The 15,316-nt window shown below is 42.8% G+C and overlaps 10 protein-coding genes and 1 non-coding gene across 11 annotated transcripts; 6 read left to right on the top strand and 5 right to left on the bottom strand.

The window, feature by feature from the left end:
- Window positions 1-347: 347 nt before the first annotated feature.
- HPODL_03069 (Glucan 1,3-beta-glucosidase) lies at window positions 348-1,343 on the top strand (the record flags this gene model as incomplete). Its single annotated transcript, XM_014077401.1, has 2 exons — window positions 348-416; window positions 480-1,343. The coding sequence occupies 2 exons, from the start codon at window positions 348-350 to the stop codon at window positions 1,341-1,343; spliced, it is 933 nt and encodes a 310-aa protein (XP_013932876.1).
- A 99-nt stretch (window positions 1,344-1,442) lies between these two features.
- Window positions 1,443-2,411, bottom strand: HPODL_03068 (er to golgi transport-related protein; the record flags this gene model as incomplete). The annotated part of the gene is made up of 1 exon (XM_014077400.1): window positions 1,443-2,411. One exon carries the CDS (start codon window positions 2,409-2,411, stop codon window positions 1,443-1,445), a length of 969 nt encoding a protein of 322 aa, XP_013932875.1.
- Window positions 2,412-2,745: 334 nt separating this feature from the next.
- On the bottom strand, window positions 2,746-5,313 carry HPODL_03067 (putative mitochondrial integral membrane protein; the record flags this gene model as incomplete). Its single annotated transcript, XM_014077399.1, has 1 exon — window positions 2,746-5,313. One exon carries the CDS (start codon window positions 5,311-5,313, stop codon window positions 2,746-2,748), a length of 2,568 nt encoding a protein of 855 aa, XP_013932874.1.
- Window positions 5,314-5,449: 136 nt separating this feature from the next.
- Window positions 5,450-6,655, top strand: HPODL_03066 (Elongator complex protein 4; the record flags this gene model as incomplete). The annotated part of the gene is made up of 1 exon (XM_014077398.1): window positions 5,450-6,655. The coding sequence occupies one exon, from the start codon at window positions 5,450-5,452 to the stop codon at window positions 6,653-6,655; it is 1,206 nt and encodes a 401-aa protein (XP_013932873.1).
- Window positions 6,656-6,781: 126 nt separating this feature from the next.
- Window positions 6,782-7,048, bottom strand: HPODL_03065 (ATPase-stabilizing factor protein; the record flags this gene model as incomplete). Its single annotated transcript, XM_014077397.1, has 1 exon — window positions 6,782-7,048. One exon carries the CDS (start codon window positions 7,046-7,048, stop codon window positions 6,782-6,784), a length of 267 nt encoding a protein of 88 aa, XP_013932872.1.
- Window positions 7,049-7,255: 207 nt separating this feature from the next.
- On the bottom strand, window positions 7,256-8,740 carry HPODL_03064 (arginine-tRNA-protein transferase; the record flags this gene model as incomplete). Its single annotated transcript, XM_014077396.1, has 1 exon — window positions 7,256-8,740. The coding sequence occupies one exon, from the start codon at window positions 8,738-8,740 to the stop codon at window positions 7,256-7,258; it is 1,485 nt and encodes a 494-aa protein (XP_013932871.1).
- Window positions 8,741-9,024: 284 nt separating this feature from the next.
- HPODL_03063 (Glutathione S-transferase omega-like 2) lies at window positions 9,025-10,005 on the top strand (the record flags this gene model as incomplete). Its single annotated transcript, XM_014077395.1, has 1 exon — window positions 9,025-10,005. One exon carries the CDS (start codon window positions 9,025-9,027, stop codon window positions 10,003-10,005), a length of 981 nt encoding a protein of 326 aa, XP_013932870.1.
- Window positions 10,006-11,309: 1,304 nt separating this feature from the next.
- On the top strand, window positions 11,310-12,599 carry HPODL_05362 (uncharacterized protein; the record flags this gene model as incomplete). The annotated part of the gene is made up of 1 exon (XM_014077394.1): window positions 11,310-12,599. One exon carries the CDS (start codon window positions 11,310-11,312, stop codon window positions 12,597-12,599), a length of 1,290 nt encoding a protein of 429 aa, XP_013932869.1.
- A 186-nt stretch (window positions 12,600-12,785) lies between these two features.
- Window positions 12,786-13,515, top strand: HPODL_05361 (Ras-related protein RSR1; the record flags this gene model as incomplete). Its single annotated transcript, XM_014077393.1, has 2 exons — window positions 12,786-12,792; window positions 12,833-13,515. 2 exons carry the CDS (start codon window positions 12,786-12,788, stop codon window positions 13,513-13,515), a joined length of 690 nt encoding a protein of 229 aa, XP_013932868.1.
- Window positions 13,516-13,640: 125 nt separating this feature from the next.
- HPODL_05455 lies at window positions 13,641-13,722 on the bottom strand. The gene has a single exon. It is a non-coding gene; the product is annotated as a tRNA-Leu (tRNA).
- Window positions 13,723-14,177: 455 nt separating this feature from the next.
- On the top strand, window positions 14,178-15,272 carry HPODL_03061 (threonine dehydrogenase/Zn-dependent dehydrogenase-like protein; the record flags this gene model as incomplete). Its single annotated transcript, XM_014077392.1, has 1 exon — window positions 14,178-15,272. One exon carries the CDS (start codon window positions 14,178-14,180, stop codon window positions 15,270-15,272), a length of 1,095 nt encoding a protein of 364 aa, XP_013932867.1.
- Window positions 15,273-15,316: the final 44 nt, after the last annotated feature.

Below are 15,316 nucleotides of genomic sequence, written 5' to 3'. Positions count from 1 at the left end.
GCCAAGATCAGTGGATCCTGGATAGCAAGGATTTACCCGGTCATCAGGCTAAAATCTAGTTCGGGTCTCTCAGAAAAACCTCTACACTTCGATCTTTGGTCTAGAAACGCCGAAGTGCCTGGTTTCAAATTTCTTTTCCAGCGGGCTCGAACAATTTCGGGAGCATGCTATTAATAGAAAAGCTGATGTAATCACCACATTTTGGCAAATACCTTGTTTGTTTTCAAAACAATAGTGGAGTGTGTATATTATTTCTAGTTGTTTTTCCTCAGATTGTTTTTGTCAGTCTTCTAGTATTTCTTGAAAACATCTTCCGATCGTTTTAGTCTTTGTGATACCTTTCTGAAATGAAGTTTACGACAACGGTTCTGACATCTCTTGCATTTTTGATCGCCAAGTCTAACGCTGAAGCTAGCGTAAGTATACATCATCAATTATCCGGCTCGGTTGCTTGAACATAATACTAACAAGCATTATAGTTAGGTTTTGACTTGGGTGTGCAAGCCACCGATGGTTCCTGTAAGACCGCCGAGGACTACAAGTCTGATTTGGACACGATCTCCTCGCAAGCTTCTACTGTGAAGGTTTATTCTGTGTCCTCGTGCAACACTCTCCAGATTTTAGGACCTGTTGCCGAAGACAAGGGCTTCACCATTGCTCTTGGAATCTGGCCAACCCCAGACTCTACTTTCTCCTCAGAGAAAGAGGCTCTGACTTCTTACTTGCCAAACATCTCCAAAAAGACCATTCAAGCATTTTTGGTTGGTTCTGAGGCTCTCTACAGAAATGACATGAGTGCTTCCCAGCTGGCCAGCGATATTTCTGAGATCAAGCAACTATTGTCCGGTATCAAGGACAAAAATGGTGACTCCTACGGTGATGTGCCTGTTGGAACTGTTGACTCGTGGAATGTCTTGGTTGACGGTGCTAACGCCGATGTCATCAAGACCGCCGACGTCATCTACGCCAATGCCTTCTCCTACTGGCAGGGACAAACCATGAACAACGCTTCATTTTCTTTCTTCGATGATATTATGCAAGCTTTGCAAACCATTCAAACCACCAAGGGTTCTTCTGACATCGACTTCTGGATCGGCGAGACCGGATGGCCAACCGAAGGTGACAACTTTGAATCTGCCACTCCATCTACTTCTAATGCTGAACAGTTCTGGAAGGAAGCTATCTGTGCTATGAGAGGTTGGGGTGTCAACACCTACGTTTTTGAGGCCTTTGATGAGTCCTGGAAGCCAGACAGCTCTGGATCCTCTTCTGAGAGACACTGGGGTGTCTGGAATGCCGACAGATCGCAAAAGTACGATCTCACTTGTGACTTCTCTTCGTGATTACCTACATTTATTGAATATGCCATCCTCTATTTAGATTTACTTAGACAACAGGTGAAAAGTTTGAAAATGCGACTACCGATCTTGTATTTCAAATACTTAGTAGATCTTCTTTTTCTCGTCAACAGAGAGTTCTCCAGCTCCAGTGTCCACGATCAGTAACAAACCGCCGACGATACTGAGGGTCTGGAAGAATTCATATCTCAAATAGTCTCTTCTGGTGTCTTTGTAACCATAAGTCCAGTAGTGGTTGGTCAACATGTTGTTCACTGTGAGAAGAAGAGTCAAGAATGATGCACTAAATTTGGTTTTGTATCCAACCACAATCGACATACAGGACACAAGGCCAATCAAGATAATGAGGGAGTTGATGATGGTCCATTTGATAGTCATTGTGAAAGCCAAAAACAAAACTATGAGCATAATGCGACCCACCAACAAAAAGTATTTTTTGTTGTCTTTCGACTCCATCATTGGTAGGCCAGGCATAAGCAAAGATCTCTTATCGACAACAAGCGAGTCGGACAAGGCAAGAAGCAAACCGCCAATAACAGACACGTTCCTGAAGAAGAACACCGGCTCAAAGAAAAGTCCGTAGACAAATCCTTGAAGTAGAACAATGGAGGAGAGGAGTCCAGTAGCGATTTCGGGCTTTCTTCTAAGGATGACAAGCACTGCTCCAGTAATCATGCAAACTATATTAAAGAGCAGGAACACTTTGACCAACCACTCGTAGAGATGTCTGAAAGTTGCCAGATAGTAAACCTGCTCCTTCCATTGGGACATTATTCTAAGCGAGTCCTCGAAAAATGTGGCCACAATTAGAAACCTTCCAATGAATGGTACATATGGTTTGGCAGGTGAGAGGTACCCATCAATTAGTTCCTCCACCTGCTTGGTAAACTTTTCAAACTTCATCACATACGGATTCTCAGAGGGAATCATTTGAGCGATCGAATCCAAGGCGGATGATGTGGAAGTTCCCAAAGACGATTGGCGTTGAGACCGTGGATGGGCTCCAAACGAATCATTCCTACCGCCTGGGAATTGTGTGCCTCTGAATTGCATGATGCTAGATTTTGTTAGAATTCTGACACAAATCGAATTGCCAGTGATTGATTCTCAGGATCAGCCTCCTAAAAACGACAAATCCCGTATCTGGCTGAAAGACTCGGCTAATGACTTACAATTACTCAACTAAATCCTTTTTGTGTAGTCTACTACCAAAAAAGCCCAATTTGAAACTTCGAGTTTTTTTGACAACAGATCAATTTGCCGTCTAATGTTGACTTCTTTTGGCAAAACTAAAATAAATTCCATAAACCCCAGAAAGTGAAAATCTGGCTTGCCGCACTACCTTCGGATAAACCTCAAAAACATGGCGATGTTGTGTATATACAAGCTAATTGACCGTATGAACAGATTCCAAATCAAAAGACTGCACGATCTGATATTGTTCTTTCACCTGTTTCGTCAATTCCCGGTAGAAAGATAAACTGATCTCACTGGTCTTCAGATCGCTCAAAATTTTCGAACGTCTCGAGGACTGCTTCTCAATTGTGGTTGCAAAAGCATTTGAAATGTCCTTTGCAGGATAGTTTAAAACCTTGCGCACTTCCTTCGATATGCGAAGCGAGTTCAAGTGTTGATAATCTTCGGACTCGATTTTCCTTTTGATTTTCTTCACAACATTTCTTTGGTAGGCGTGAGGAGCATCTTTATAGAGATAGTACAACGGCATTCCAATTGCAATACCAATCAATGTCCCTGGCACAACCTTGGTAACGACAAATCTTGGGATGTAATTGGATATGGAAGCAATCCCTGTGACAGTCGAGATAACCCGAGGTCCGTATAAAATAGCCATACTCGATAAACCACCTGCCCAGAGTTTATTGGCAGTCAGGCCTATCAGTAGGTTCGTTCTGGAATCAGGAATAGTGATACCGCAGATCTTGCAAAAACTTTCGAAATTTGGGTCAACAAAGTCAAATAGGGAAACTTCATTGTCAATATGGCGCTGCAAGTTGTCTTTCTTCTTCGAGTACATCGAACTTGGGATGAATCTTGTGTTAGGCAGACTACCTTCTCCGAGAGCTTGAACTCCTAATCTTTTGATTTCATCGATGGCAGAACTGGTTTCGTTACGAGCATGTTCCTCAGCAGAATTAACCACCTCCAGTATCTTTCCTATAATTCTTTCCTGAACTTGTCGAGCAAATTCAGTGATATTGGAATAACCTTCAAATTTGATACCCAGGCTCAAATGATCCACTTCGTTGATGATTCGATTGATTTGATCGCGTGAATTTGTGTAAACTTCAGATGACACAGACTCAATTAACCTTGATATCTTTTCGTTTGTCTTAGCTGATGATTGCAGGATTTCATCGTATTGAGGTCCAAGTTTCTTTAGTTCATTCTCTGCACCTATCTTGCTTTCGTTGTATAGTTTTTCATTGATCTGAGAAAGTTCAATGAGATCAGAGTAGAGTTTAACGAGATAATTCTTTGCAGGAAGAAGCTTGGACAGAGATCTTTTTTCAACGAGGAATTTTCGCAATGAAGCTTCTAAATGGTCGAAATCGGGAGAATGAGGGCCATCTCCATCATCAGGATTACCGTCTGGACCATCACCACCCGGATTCTGATTGATCATTTCTTTGGAAGAAACGAAATGCACGAAATTGCTTGAATTTTTATATGTTTCTGGGGACAAACTGTGAACCTGGTCCATAATCTTGCGCTTGCATTTGTTTTGATCTCTGATATTGTCAAATTTGTTGACGACGATGAAGATTAAGTTTTTGTCATTTGTTGCACTAGAGATGAATTCCCTGCCAGATAATGTGAAGTGGTTTTCGGCATTGACCACAAAGACAACCAAATCAATTTCCTCTTGTCTGGAAAACACCTGTGTGGTATGATAAGAATCCAAATTGAGCCCTGGTGCATCTATGAGCTTAATATCGATGACTCCATTTTTGAGCAGTGACTGATTCACAGGCCGATTATCTGTCACATACACTATCAAAAGCGAGTAATGTTCACTTTGATAAACAAGATGCTCCAACTCTTCTAAAGGAAATATTTTGTATGTTCGCTCATCGTTCTTCAGATACACAGATCCAATAGGAATCGCGTGAACTTCCTCAATGCCGTTGTTGTTATCACGTGCATCGATTATTTCACAAAACACATTTGTGCAAGGCTGTTGGTCCTCGGGCATCACTTTTCTTCTCAAAAGAGCGTTACAAAATGCAGACTTACCGGAGTTCAAATCCCCTGTTACTAGAACTTTCGAGGACGTATCGTCGATTCTCTCCCTTAGAGACCTCAGGTGTCTTTTTATATGCGAGAATTTCTCGTTTAAGAGCTGAGAGAGAGCACTTTTGTCCAGCGTTTGAAGTAAATTTTCGGAGCTGGGTCCTATTTTCAAATTGATTTTCAATAGTTCAAAACTGTATGTTTCAGAAGATGAGTCTCTAGGCTCGGTCAGTAAATGCTGAGAGTTCCCCACTGAGTTGTGCCTGATGAGAGCAAGCTTAGAGCTTTTTGAGTTCAACTTGGAGTCCAACGTCTCATCCTGTATATTGGTTGGGTAGTATATGGGACGCACGCTGTTCTCTGCTTGCAAATTGCTCAAAATATTGGAGGCAGTATTGATGGAGCGATCTAACGATATCCTGTTCTCGTTGTATTGTAGTTGCGATAATTGAGACCTCGCCAAATCTGTTGCTTGCGCAGAATTTCCATTCAATACTGAGATGTTATTCTCTGTTCTAATTCCTTGCTCACCATTTACAAGGGTCTGACCATCAAGCGTGCCCTCCCTTATATTATAATTTGCTACTGCAGGACCTTGAGGGTCTCCATTTGATCCAAAAAGGGTGGCGTTATCATCTTGGTCGGACTCGCCTAGAGAGACCTCAGCCGGATTATGATCTTTTTCAAACTTGTCTCCTGACATTCTTTACTTGTTGTGATAAACTGAGACAGTTAAGGATGTCGACCTCGTTCCAGTGGTCAGAGCAAAACGGTCTTAACACAAAAATTGTTGTTATTTCCCCGTATTACGTCAGTAAAAGTTTTTTCATAAATACAGTATGTCTTTCAGAAGAAGGGGAGAGATCGTTAGTGGCCCAACTCCTCAACTAGTTGGAGCCCCCAGTCCTCTAATCCCTAGGGCTGCTCCTAATAGAAGGGCTGGTGAATACGTTTCTCGAGCAGCTTTAGCAGGGGGCACACCCAAGAGGAATTCTGAAAATGCATTGGCGAATCATGTCGGTGTGAAACCATCGATCCTTACGTCGCAGCCATGCATATCTACTGGTTCCAGTGACATAGACAGTGTATTGGGTCATCAGGGACTACCTGTAGGGTCCTCGATACTGATAGAAGAAACTGGGACCACAGATTTTGCATCTACTTTGTCAAAACTGTTTCTAGCTCAAGGCATTGCACACAACAGAATCAACCCATCCCAGCCCAATACCCACGATGTCTTGGTGGGTTTGGACCAGAACTGGGCCAAAGGTCTTCCTGGAGTATACAAGGGGAGTAAAGAAAGGAAGAAAGAAAAAGTTCAGCAAAATGAGTCCAAGGTTAGTGTCTCCAACATAGTGAATCAAAGTAATGATTTGAAGATTGCCTGGCGTTACGGGCTGAATCAAAGAAAAAATGAGAGCGACGATGATACAATAGACCAATATCCCCACTACAATAACCAATTCGATATCACCTCCGTGCTAACAGTTGCGCCTGGACCTCACGAACTAACATGTATTCCTAATGATAATTTGCCAAGAACATTGAAGCGGATCGAAGATACTGTCATCAAACAACCCAACAAAATAGTTAGAATTGCAGTGCCTTTGTTTCTAAACCCTTTGGTTTATCAGAACGAGACTAGCGCACCAGAAATCCTGAGGTTTGTCCACGGTCTGAAACAGATTCTCAAAAAATACCCAAATCAAGTCGCCCTATTCATGACTGTCAACCTTGATCTGTACCCTCGAAATAACCCCCTTATTGGCTACATTGAGCTGCTGTTTGATTCTGTCATTGAACTGCGTCCGTTTGACCCTCAGCTGCACGATTTAATGGAGCGAGTCTACAAAAACCAACCTGCCAAAATAAAGCATGGGCACTTGAACGTTTACAAACTGCCTATTTTGAGCGAGTCTGGCCTTATGTGTGTCCAGGAGATGGAATACAGCTTTAAGAATGGACGAAGACGCTTTGAGATTGAAAAGTGGAGTATTCCGGTCGAGGACGAAGAAACTAATGATGACAAGAAATTGGAGTTTTAATCTAAGAACCAATTGTAATACTCATTCATTACTTATATATCCGTTAAATCAATGCGTCATGAAATCAATGCGTCGTAAATGAGACACGATCTACATCGCTGCCTCAACTATAGTAACTGCTAGCAGTCACTCATCTAAAGTCTGCATCTGGACTTTGTGGAACCTTTCTTCATTTTGGGAATGATTGGAGCCACGTCTTTCTTTCTTGAAAACAGGTGGAATCTCTCCCGCATTGATCAAGTCCTCTAATTCATCACCGTCTTTGCCCCAATTGCCCTTACCAAAACCACCTTTCTTCACATGGTTAGGGTCCTGATCAAAGTGTCCACTGTGGGTAAAGTATCTTGGCTCTGTGTGAGAGCCCTTGTCGTTCCATTTTTCGGTTCTTGCCATTTTAAATCAAAGAGTAATTCTAAACTTGATCAAAATGCTGTATTTCCTGAGTTTATATATATATCGGTATCTAGAAAACTGTGGAAATTGTGCCACTTCAAGCAACCACGTCACTCCCCGGTGGCAAAATATAGCACAATACAGTTGTGTGCCGGCCAAAACACTAAAATTCCCGCGTGAGCCGCCCAACTGCCCCGCGCATTGACGTCACATGAGCAACACTATTTTAGCATTCTCGAACAATTTCGCCCCGAACATGCGCAAAAGATCGATAAATGACTTCCTAAAATCTGCAGATGTCTTATTTGAGAAATCGAACAATTGGCCATGTTGCGAGTTCGTGTGATCTAAAACGAGGCAGTACGAAAATTTGTCACGCATGGCTCCAGTCGCCACCCAATCCATAATCTGCCAAAGAGGAATTAATCCAGGTGAAACAAGCGGCAGTGCATGAATGGTTGAACCCTCAGCTCGCCTCCAGAGTTCATCGTCACTCTGATCTCCAAATTCGCTGAGTCCGAGAATTCCACTAATTTCTTGTGCCGCATTTCTGCTGGCCGAGAAACTCCCTCCCTGCACCCCGTAAATATTCTCTGCAACATTTATCATGTGACTGATGGGGCTACTCTTTATCGTTGAAGGGATGGCTGGTTCAGTAGATGTCGATTCTGCCTCGCTCAAAGCGATAAGTTCACTGCAGTCAGTCACTTTCTTAAGCTCATCGAGGCTGTAGAAAGTGAGAGTGGTCAAATCCAAAATTTCACCACCAAACTTGGCTTTGTATTTCATCTTATGGCAGTCGTCGGCATAGTATCCTAGGTAATAATACTCTTTTCCTAGCTGTTCCGTCAAAACTAATTCCCGTAAAGCACTAAGGGTGCCAAGTCCCAAATGAGCATAATCAGGGTCCCATATGAAATATACAGAGGACACAGAAGTAGGCAAAATATCCAAGACTCCTATGGCCACTAGCTTGTCGTCAATATAGTAGCACTCGTGAACTGGACCTTCCACCTGTTCACCCTCAATGTCTGTAACTTCAAACTCCCGCCAGCTATTCAATTTTGACCAGTACTCTGAGGATCGAAAGTCCGAGTATAGCTCCGGAAAAAACGATTGGCATAAAAATCGCTTGAACCCTTTCTCCGAAACTTCATTGGGGTCGTCATTGTGTATAGTTGTTTGGTATTTCTTGTACAGCGCATACTTTTCAGGGCTGAAAATAGCAGGACCAATTACTGTTTTGAATGATGTTGTTCTTGTTTCGGCTCCAAGCAGCGCAGTTTTCAGGTCAAAAGGTTTATTCTTGTTTGTAGACTCTTTCCCTGTGATGAATCTGACAAATCTATTCACGTTGTGTCTATGTTCCTTATTGACCTTCAAAAGTTTTATATTTGATCTAATTGTGTATAGTCTGCAGCAATTGCGGAGCAGATCTGGACGATATAGAAAGCTCCCTGATCTTCTGAATCCTCGATTCATCATCAGTTCATAGATTTCCGGGGTACACGAATATACATGGCAGCATATGGTGCTGGAGTTGGGATACTCGTCAAACGGTCTAGTCCCCGCATCGTAAGCCTCCTCGTATGACTGTAGACTATATGATTTTCTGCTTCCATCTTTCTTCCCATGGCAATATCCGCAATCTCCACCAACAATGTATAATGGTTCACCAATCACCAAATCCATTCGATTCTGAGGAATAATTTTAGTGCATATTCATATTATTTTTTTAGGGTTGTGCTAATTGGAATTCATTCCACGATCGATCTGGTCTCCTAAACTATGATTCCACACAGTTTCAGCATGCTTGTACATCTGTATGGCCATCCGGGGCTCTTTTGATATGTCTATTGCCCTACCCCAGGTTTAGTCATAATTACCTAATCTTCTGAAATTCTGCTGTTGAGGTTTGCTACTATTTTATCTGTACAAAATAAAACAATTTCCTCTTTGAACAGCAATTGATCAGTATGAGTGATACTAAAGTGGACATTCTCAAATTTGCAGACAAAGATGGTGAATACAAACGTAAGCCAAGCGTTTTCAGAGACTTTATCTCTTCCAAAGCTGGCGCTAAATTTCCACCAGAAGCTGGGAGGTATCATCTATATGTCTCCTATGCTTGTCCATGGGCCCACAGAACCTTGATTGTGAGAGCTTTGAAAGGATTGACAGCACTAATTGGAGTCTCCGTTGTCCATTGGCATATGGATGATAAAGGATGGAGATTCCCATCCAACGATGACCCATGCGAAGGCGCTACTGAAGACAAGATTTACGGAGTCAAGAGACTGAGGGAGCTTTATTTTAAGGCAGATGAAAACTACAATGGTAGGTTCACTGTTCCAATTCTTTGGGACACTAAGACTGAGACCATTGTGAACAACGAATCCTCGGAGATCATTAGAATGTTGAACTCCGAGTTCAACTCTTTACTTGACGAGCATCACGCGAAAATTGATTTGTATCCTTCGGACCTTCAGCAGCAGATTGACGACTTGAATGACTGGATTTACCCAAACATCAATAACGGAGTTTACAAGGCGGGCTTTGCGACTAAACAAGAACCTTATGAAAAAGAAGTCAAGGCACTTTTTGAGAAACTTGACAAAGTTGAAGAAATCCTGGGAAACCGGTATCACCATGGCGAACATTACCTAACGGGAAACATTTTAACGGAGGCGGATGTCAGATTATTCACCACCATCGTTCGATTTGACCCGGTCTACGTTCAACATTTTAAGTGCAACTTGAAAATGATTAGGTACGATTATCCCCACATTCACCAGTGGTTGAGAGAGCTATATTGGACAATTCCATCTTTCAAGGATACGACCAACTTCAGTCACATCAAATTCCACTACACCAAATCGCATGTTGGAATTAATCCACATCACATCACGCCTATCGGGCCAATCCCAAACATTGTGCCGCTCGGCAAATTCAAATAGTTTTTTGTATGTTCGTATTTTCTGAATATTATTTCATAAACTTGCAGATCTCACATAGAAAATGTTAAACATTTGCAGAAGTAATGTTTTTCGTTTGGTTCGCCAAAACTCCACTAAATCGGGATCCTCCACATATGTTTCTCCCCAAATGGCTGAATTTCGTGTGGGGAAAATAATAGAGGTGAGAAAGCACGAAAATGCAACTCGCTTATATGTCTCACAAGTTCAATTGACTGAGTACACCCAGAACCCCAGGTTTGTTCAGGTTTGCAGTGGACTTGTGGATTATGTACCGATTGAGACTTTGCTTCACTCAAGAGTTTGTTTGGTGACCAATTTAAAACCTTGCAAAATGCGTGGTGTAAAGTCAGAGGCAATGCTTCTAGCAGCTGTGAATGCTGATAATTCCAAGGTGGAGATAGTCAATGCTCCAGAAGATGTTCCCTTAGGCACCTTGCTGTATTTTGAGGGGCATAAAAATGAGCATGAGATTTTCAGGAGACTGAGCTCCTCTCAATGGAAGAGTATCGCAGAAAACCTTCATACAGACTCGAAAGGCAATGTGGTATTTGGAAATGAACAACCTTTATTGTTGCGGAACAAAATAAACAATAATCCCTGTACTGTCCAAACGTTGATTAACTGCAATGTTCGCTAATATGTGTGTGTAAGGACTTGATGCTACATTTTGCACAGCCTTGGAATTTGTTCGGAACGGCTGCGGCTCGATTTGGATCAGGTACATGATTATATTGTTTGCTAGAACTACGAGATCTGAGTTTGTAAGAAGCGTATCAAACGACGTAACCATATCACTGCCCGTCTCTGCTGGCCTTCTGACCCATCACATGTCCCTACATGAGGACTGAAACCTATAATAAATCAGTCTCCTTTTTTTACATGGCAATGTGTGTTTGCGGCGATGCCCAGAAAAAATTTCAGCCGAGCATGCCAATAATTTCAAATGCTCTAGCCAGACTGCAGAGCCAGCCATGTGAACGGAAGAACAAATCGACTTCGGTTCATGATCCTGCTTACATGCAAACTCACCCTAATCGGCAACTTGTTTAAAATTCGGTTACTTAAAGAGCGGAAAAAATACGCCACACACTAAACGTAGAAAATTTTGTTGTTGATAAATACCTTCTTCCCTTTTTTCAAACGATATATCTCTCGTACTAGTTCACAAAATACTGAGAGTCGGAAACTTCTTGACCTCTTGGGCCATTTCACCTGATACAACATCTTATTGGAAAAGCAGCAACGATTGTGTGCCGTTCCGTCTTGCCGCTCAATAAATAACAATGTCAAAGCCAGTTAAAAATTCATCCATCGCCAAACTCGTCGATCCAGGAGCAGTCGGTTCCGAACAGGCACAGGGAGGCCATGTGAAGCCGGACCTATCGAACCAATTTGCAGCGCCCACATCAGCCTCTTCGTCGTCATCGTTTTCGTCCAACGGTCTTCAGAATCAGCAAGCGGCTCAGCAGGCCAACATACAAGCTGGCGCGGGACAGTATTATTCCATGCAACAACAACAGCAGCAAGCCCCCCAACAATACGGAGCTAGTTTTTTGCCCCCTCCGAACCCGATGAACATGCAGCAGGCCTACTATATTCCGTTCTTTCCAAACCCCTATTATAACCCTTCCCAGCAGCAGCAGCAGATATCTCAGCAAAGGTTTTCCTCTAACGTTCAGCCGAGTGGAATGTCTCCAAATGGCGCCTTGAAACTTCCGACTTTTTCAGGAAACAGTCCTTATTATCAAAAGGGCAGCCAGTTGGCACAGGCCTCGTCGAGCATTGAGACACCATCACAAAATATGATCGCCTCCAACCCATATATAGAAGGTTCCGAATCTGGCGCTACCCTCAAACCCAATCTCTATGGTAACTCAGAGGCTGCCAAAAGAAGCTTACAGTCTATTGATCCGGAGAACGAAACAAAACCCTACAAATGCTCTCAATGTGATTGGGCTTTTATCCGACACAGCGACCTTCGCCGCCACACGAGATCTCATGGAAACCCAGAATATCACTGCCCGTACTGGCATCCAGAATATGCTACGTGCCCACATAGAAACCAGGGATCTTTCAATAGATTAGATGTCCTCAAAAGACATTTGCGTCTAGTCCATTTTGATCCAGAGATTAAAGAACAAGGAAGAGACGGGTTGGTGAGAAGACAAGATGCAGGAACATGTCTCTCATGTAGCAAATATTTTGCCAGCAGCAAAGCTTTCATTGAGCACGTAGACGACTGTGCTCTCAACACTCCAATGGAACAATGGAGATACAAGAAAAATGGGATTGTAACTAGCGTGAAAAAAGAGAGAGGAAAACAATTTGAGGATAACTTACAGCCAAACTCTGACCAAGAATTCCCTGGTAACATCGAGCAAAAGGTTATCACGGGGAACGATATACTAGTGAAATCCGAGCGTACGAAATTCAGAGATTCAGATTCGTCCGAGTCCTTAGATGCTGATCCCACAACCTCTAAAAGACTGGCCTCATCGCTTGACGGGGCTAAAAATGGCAACCATGATTACCTCAAGCGTCCAAGAGGGAGACCAAGGAAACTCGTGTCGTAAAAAACGATTTATATACTGGTTGTATTTTTGTTTGTATACTAGAAGATGAAGTTCAATGATTTAATTTAGTTTTAGCGAAATTAAAAAATATAAATTTATTTTTCCAAAAAGGGACATCAACGGGAACGTTAGATTGTTGCGCCATTTGAGAATACTTGTGTGCAATTGAGTTCATAATTCTTCAACATGAGAGGTATGTATACATCTTAAAGAAGCAATTACTGACACTGAAGACTATAAATTGGTTGTTTTAGGTGCTGGAGGCGTTGGCAAGTCCTCACTAACGGTTCAATTCGTTCAAGGAGTTTATATTGAAAGTTACGATCCTACTATAGAAGATTCTTACACGAAGGAGATTGAGGTTGATGGTCGAGCTTGTAACTTAGAGATATTAGATACCGCAGGAGTGGCCCAGTTCACGGCAATGAGAGAACTGTATATTAAATCAGGACAGGGGTTTATTTTGGTTTACTCAGTCACCGACAAAAGCTCTCTGGAAGAGCTCATGGCAATTCGCGAACAAGTCATGCGCATCAAGGAATCGTCTAATGTTCCCATGGTTCTTGTGGGGAACAAGTGTGATCTCACAAACGAGAGGGAAGTGACACCAGAAGATGGAATCGAGGTGTCCAAGAAATGGAACAGAACGCCGTTTTATGAGGCCTCAGCAATGTACAAAATGAATGTCGAAGATGCATTCATTGATGTTGTGAGGCAAATAATCAGAAAGGAAGTCCAAGTGTCTTCGAGTGGTACACAAGGATCTGGCTCTCATCAGAAAGAAGACGTGCCTGCACCCGCTTCATCTCGAAAGCCATCCGAGAGTAGGAAAAAACCTACACCGGTCGCAGCAAAGCCAACACCAGCTGCTGATGCCAAAAAGAAGAAGAAGAAAAGAAGGTGTGTAATTCTGTAACTTACGACGTTGTAATTGGGACAATGCGACAAGCTCACATGTAGTAGCACGGCTGTTGTTGGTACCAAGTTGCACTGCCTGGTTGGTCCATATTGAATTGAAAAAAATTTGAAGGAAAAAACAAATGACAGCCGTGGGGTTCGAACCCACGCCTCCGAAGAGATCAGGACCTTAACCTGACGCCTTAGACCACTCGGCCAGACTGCCATCTTCTCTTACCTCCTTCTCTCAGGTGATTATACTGGGCAGACATAAATATAACATTTTTAGCATTGCGCCTAAAATTTCTTACAACGTAACAGCTGATGTTTATAATGCATTTAAAAATGCATCGTGATTGTATAATTCGCGGTTATATACGAAGAATTCGGACTCACTTCGTGTAATTACGGTATTTGGCAGCCAGTCATATTATTTTTGTCAGTGCCTCGCATGTTCCACGTGAGATATGCCCGGAGTTTGTACTGAATATGGGTATTACACCACTCCGATATGTACAGGGTAGCGCCATTTTATAGAATAATCTGATTCGTTCAATCCTGCCGCATCTGGGGAAACAAGTGGTCACCCGCAGGTGACATTCAGACCACTCCACCCTACCCTGTTGAAAATATAAACACCTTATTTTCTTGTGGTAGCTCCGAAATCTATAAGATTGGAAAATGATGAAAGCATTGTGTTACTTAGGTCAAAATAAGGGAATTCGCTGGCAATCGGTTCCTAAGCCTAAGGTCAAGCTACCAACAGACGTGGTTGGTAAGATACTTGCAACCACCATTTGTGGCACCGACTTGCATATTGTCAAAGGACATGTGCCTGAATGCACTGAATGCGCCGAGTCGCAGCCAGGACGGGGATTGATCTTAGGTCACGAAGGTATCATTGAGATTGAAGAGATAGGTTCCAAAGTCTCCAAATTTAAGAAAGGAGACATCTGCATCGTGTCTTGCATTTCGCCGTGCGGTGAATGTTACTACTGTAAGAGGAACATTCAAGCCCATTGCAGAGAGACTGACACTCACTGTGGATGGATTTTAGGCCATGCTATTGACGGAACACAGGCAGAGTATGTTCGTGTCCCATTTGCTGATCACGGCTTGTACAAGGTGCCGAGCGGAATCTCTTACGACGCCTTGATCATGCTGAGTGATATTCTTCCGACAGCTTATGAAGTTGGTGTGCTCAACGGTAAAGTTAAGGAAGGCGACAGCGTGGCAATTGTTGGCCTTGGTCCGATTGGACTTTCCGCTCTGATTTCAACTAAGTCAATGAATCCATCCAAGATCATTGCAATCGATATGGATGACTCAAGACTTGAGGTTGCAAAAAGAATGGGAGCAGACGAAATAATCAACCCTTCAAAGACGGACCCCAAGGAAAAGGTCCATGAGCTGACAGCTTCGGAGTTCAAAACCTCAGGTGTCGATGTTGCAATGGAGTGTGTTGGTATTCCGCAGACTTTTGAGATGTGCGAAGACCTGATCGGTCCCGGTGGCCATATCTCGAACGTTGGTGTTCATGGAAGTGCGGTTCAACTGAAACTGCAAGAATTGTGGGGAAAGAACGTGACCTTATCCACCGGGTTGGTTTCCGCTTACTCCACCGCCGATTTGTTGCAGAAAATCGTTGATGGTAAGATACATCCTGAGTCTCTAGCAACCCACCATTTCAAACTCGACGAGTTTGAAAAAGCTTATGAAGTTTTCGCAAACCCAGGAAAAAGCAAGGCAATTAAGGTCGTTCTGACCTCGGAATAGTCTATATTTCTAACACTCGTTCTTTGTTATGTAAGGCTTGCTAA

Source organism: Ogataea parapolymorpha, chromosome VII (genome assembly GCF_000187245.1).
Source record: "Ogataea parapolymorpha DL-1 chromosome VII, whole genome shotgun sequence".
In the NCBI taxonomy this organism is placed as follows: Eukaryota; Fungi; Ascomycota; class Pichiomycetes; order Pichiales; family Pichiaceae; genus Ogataea; species Ogataea parapolymorpha.
This window is presented reverse-complemented; position numbering and strand designations above follow the sequence as displayed.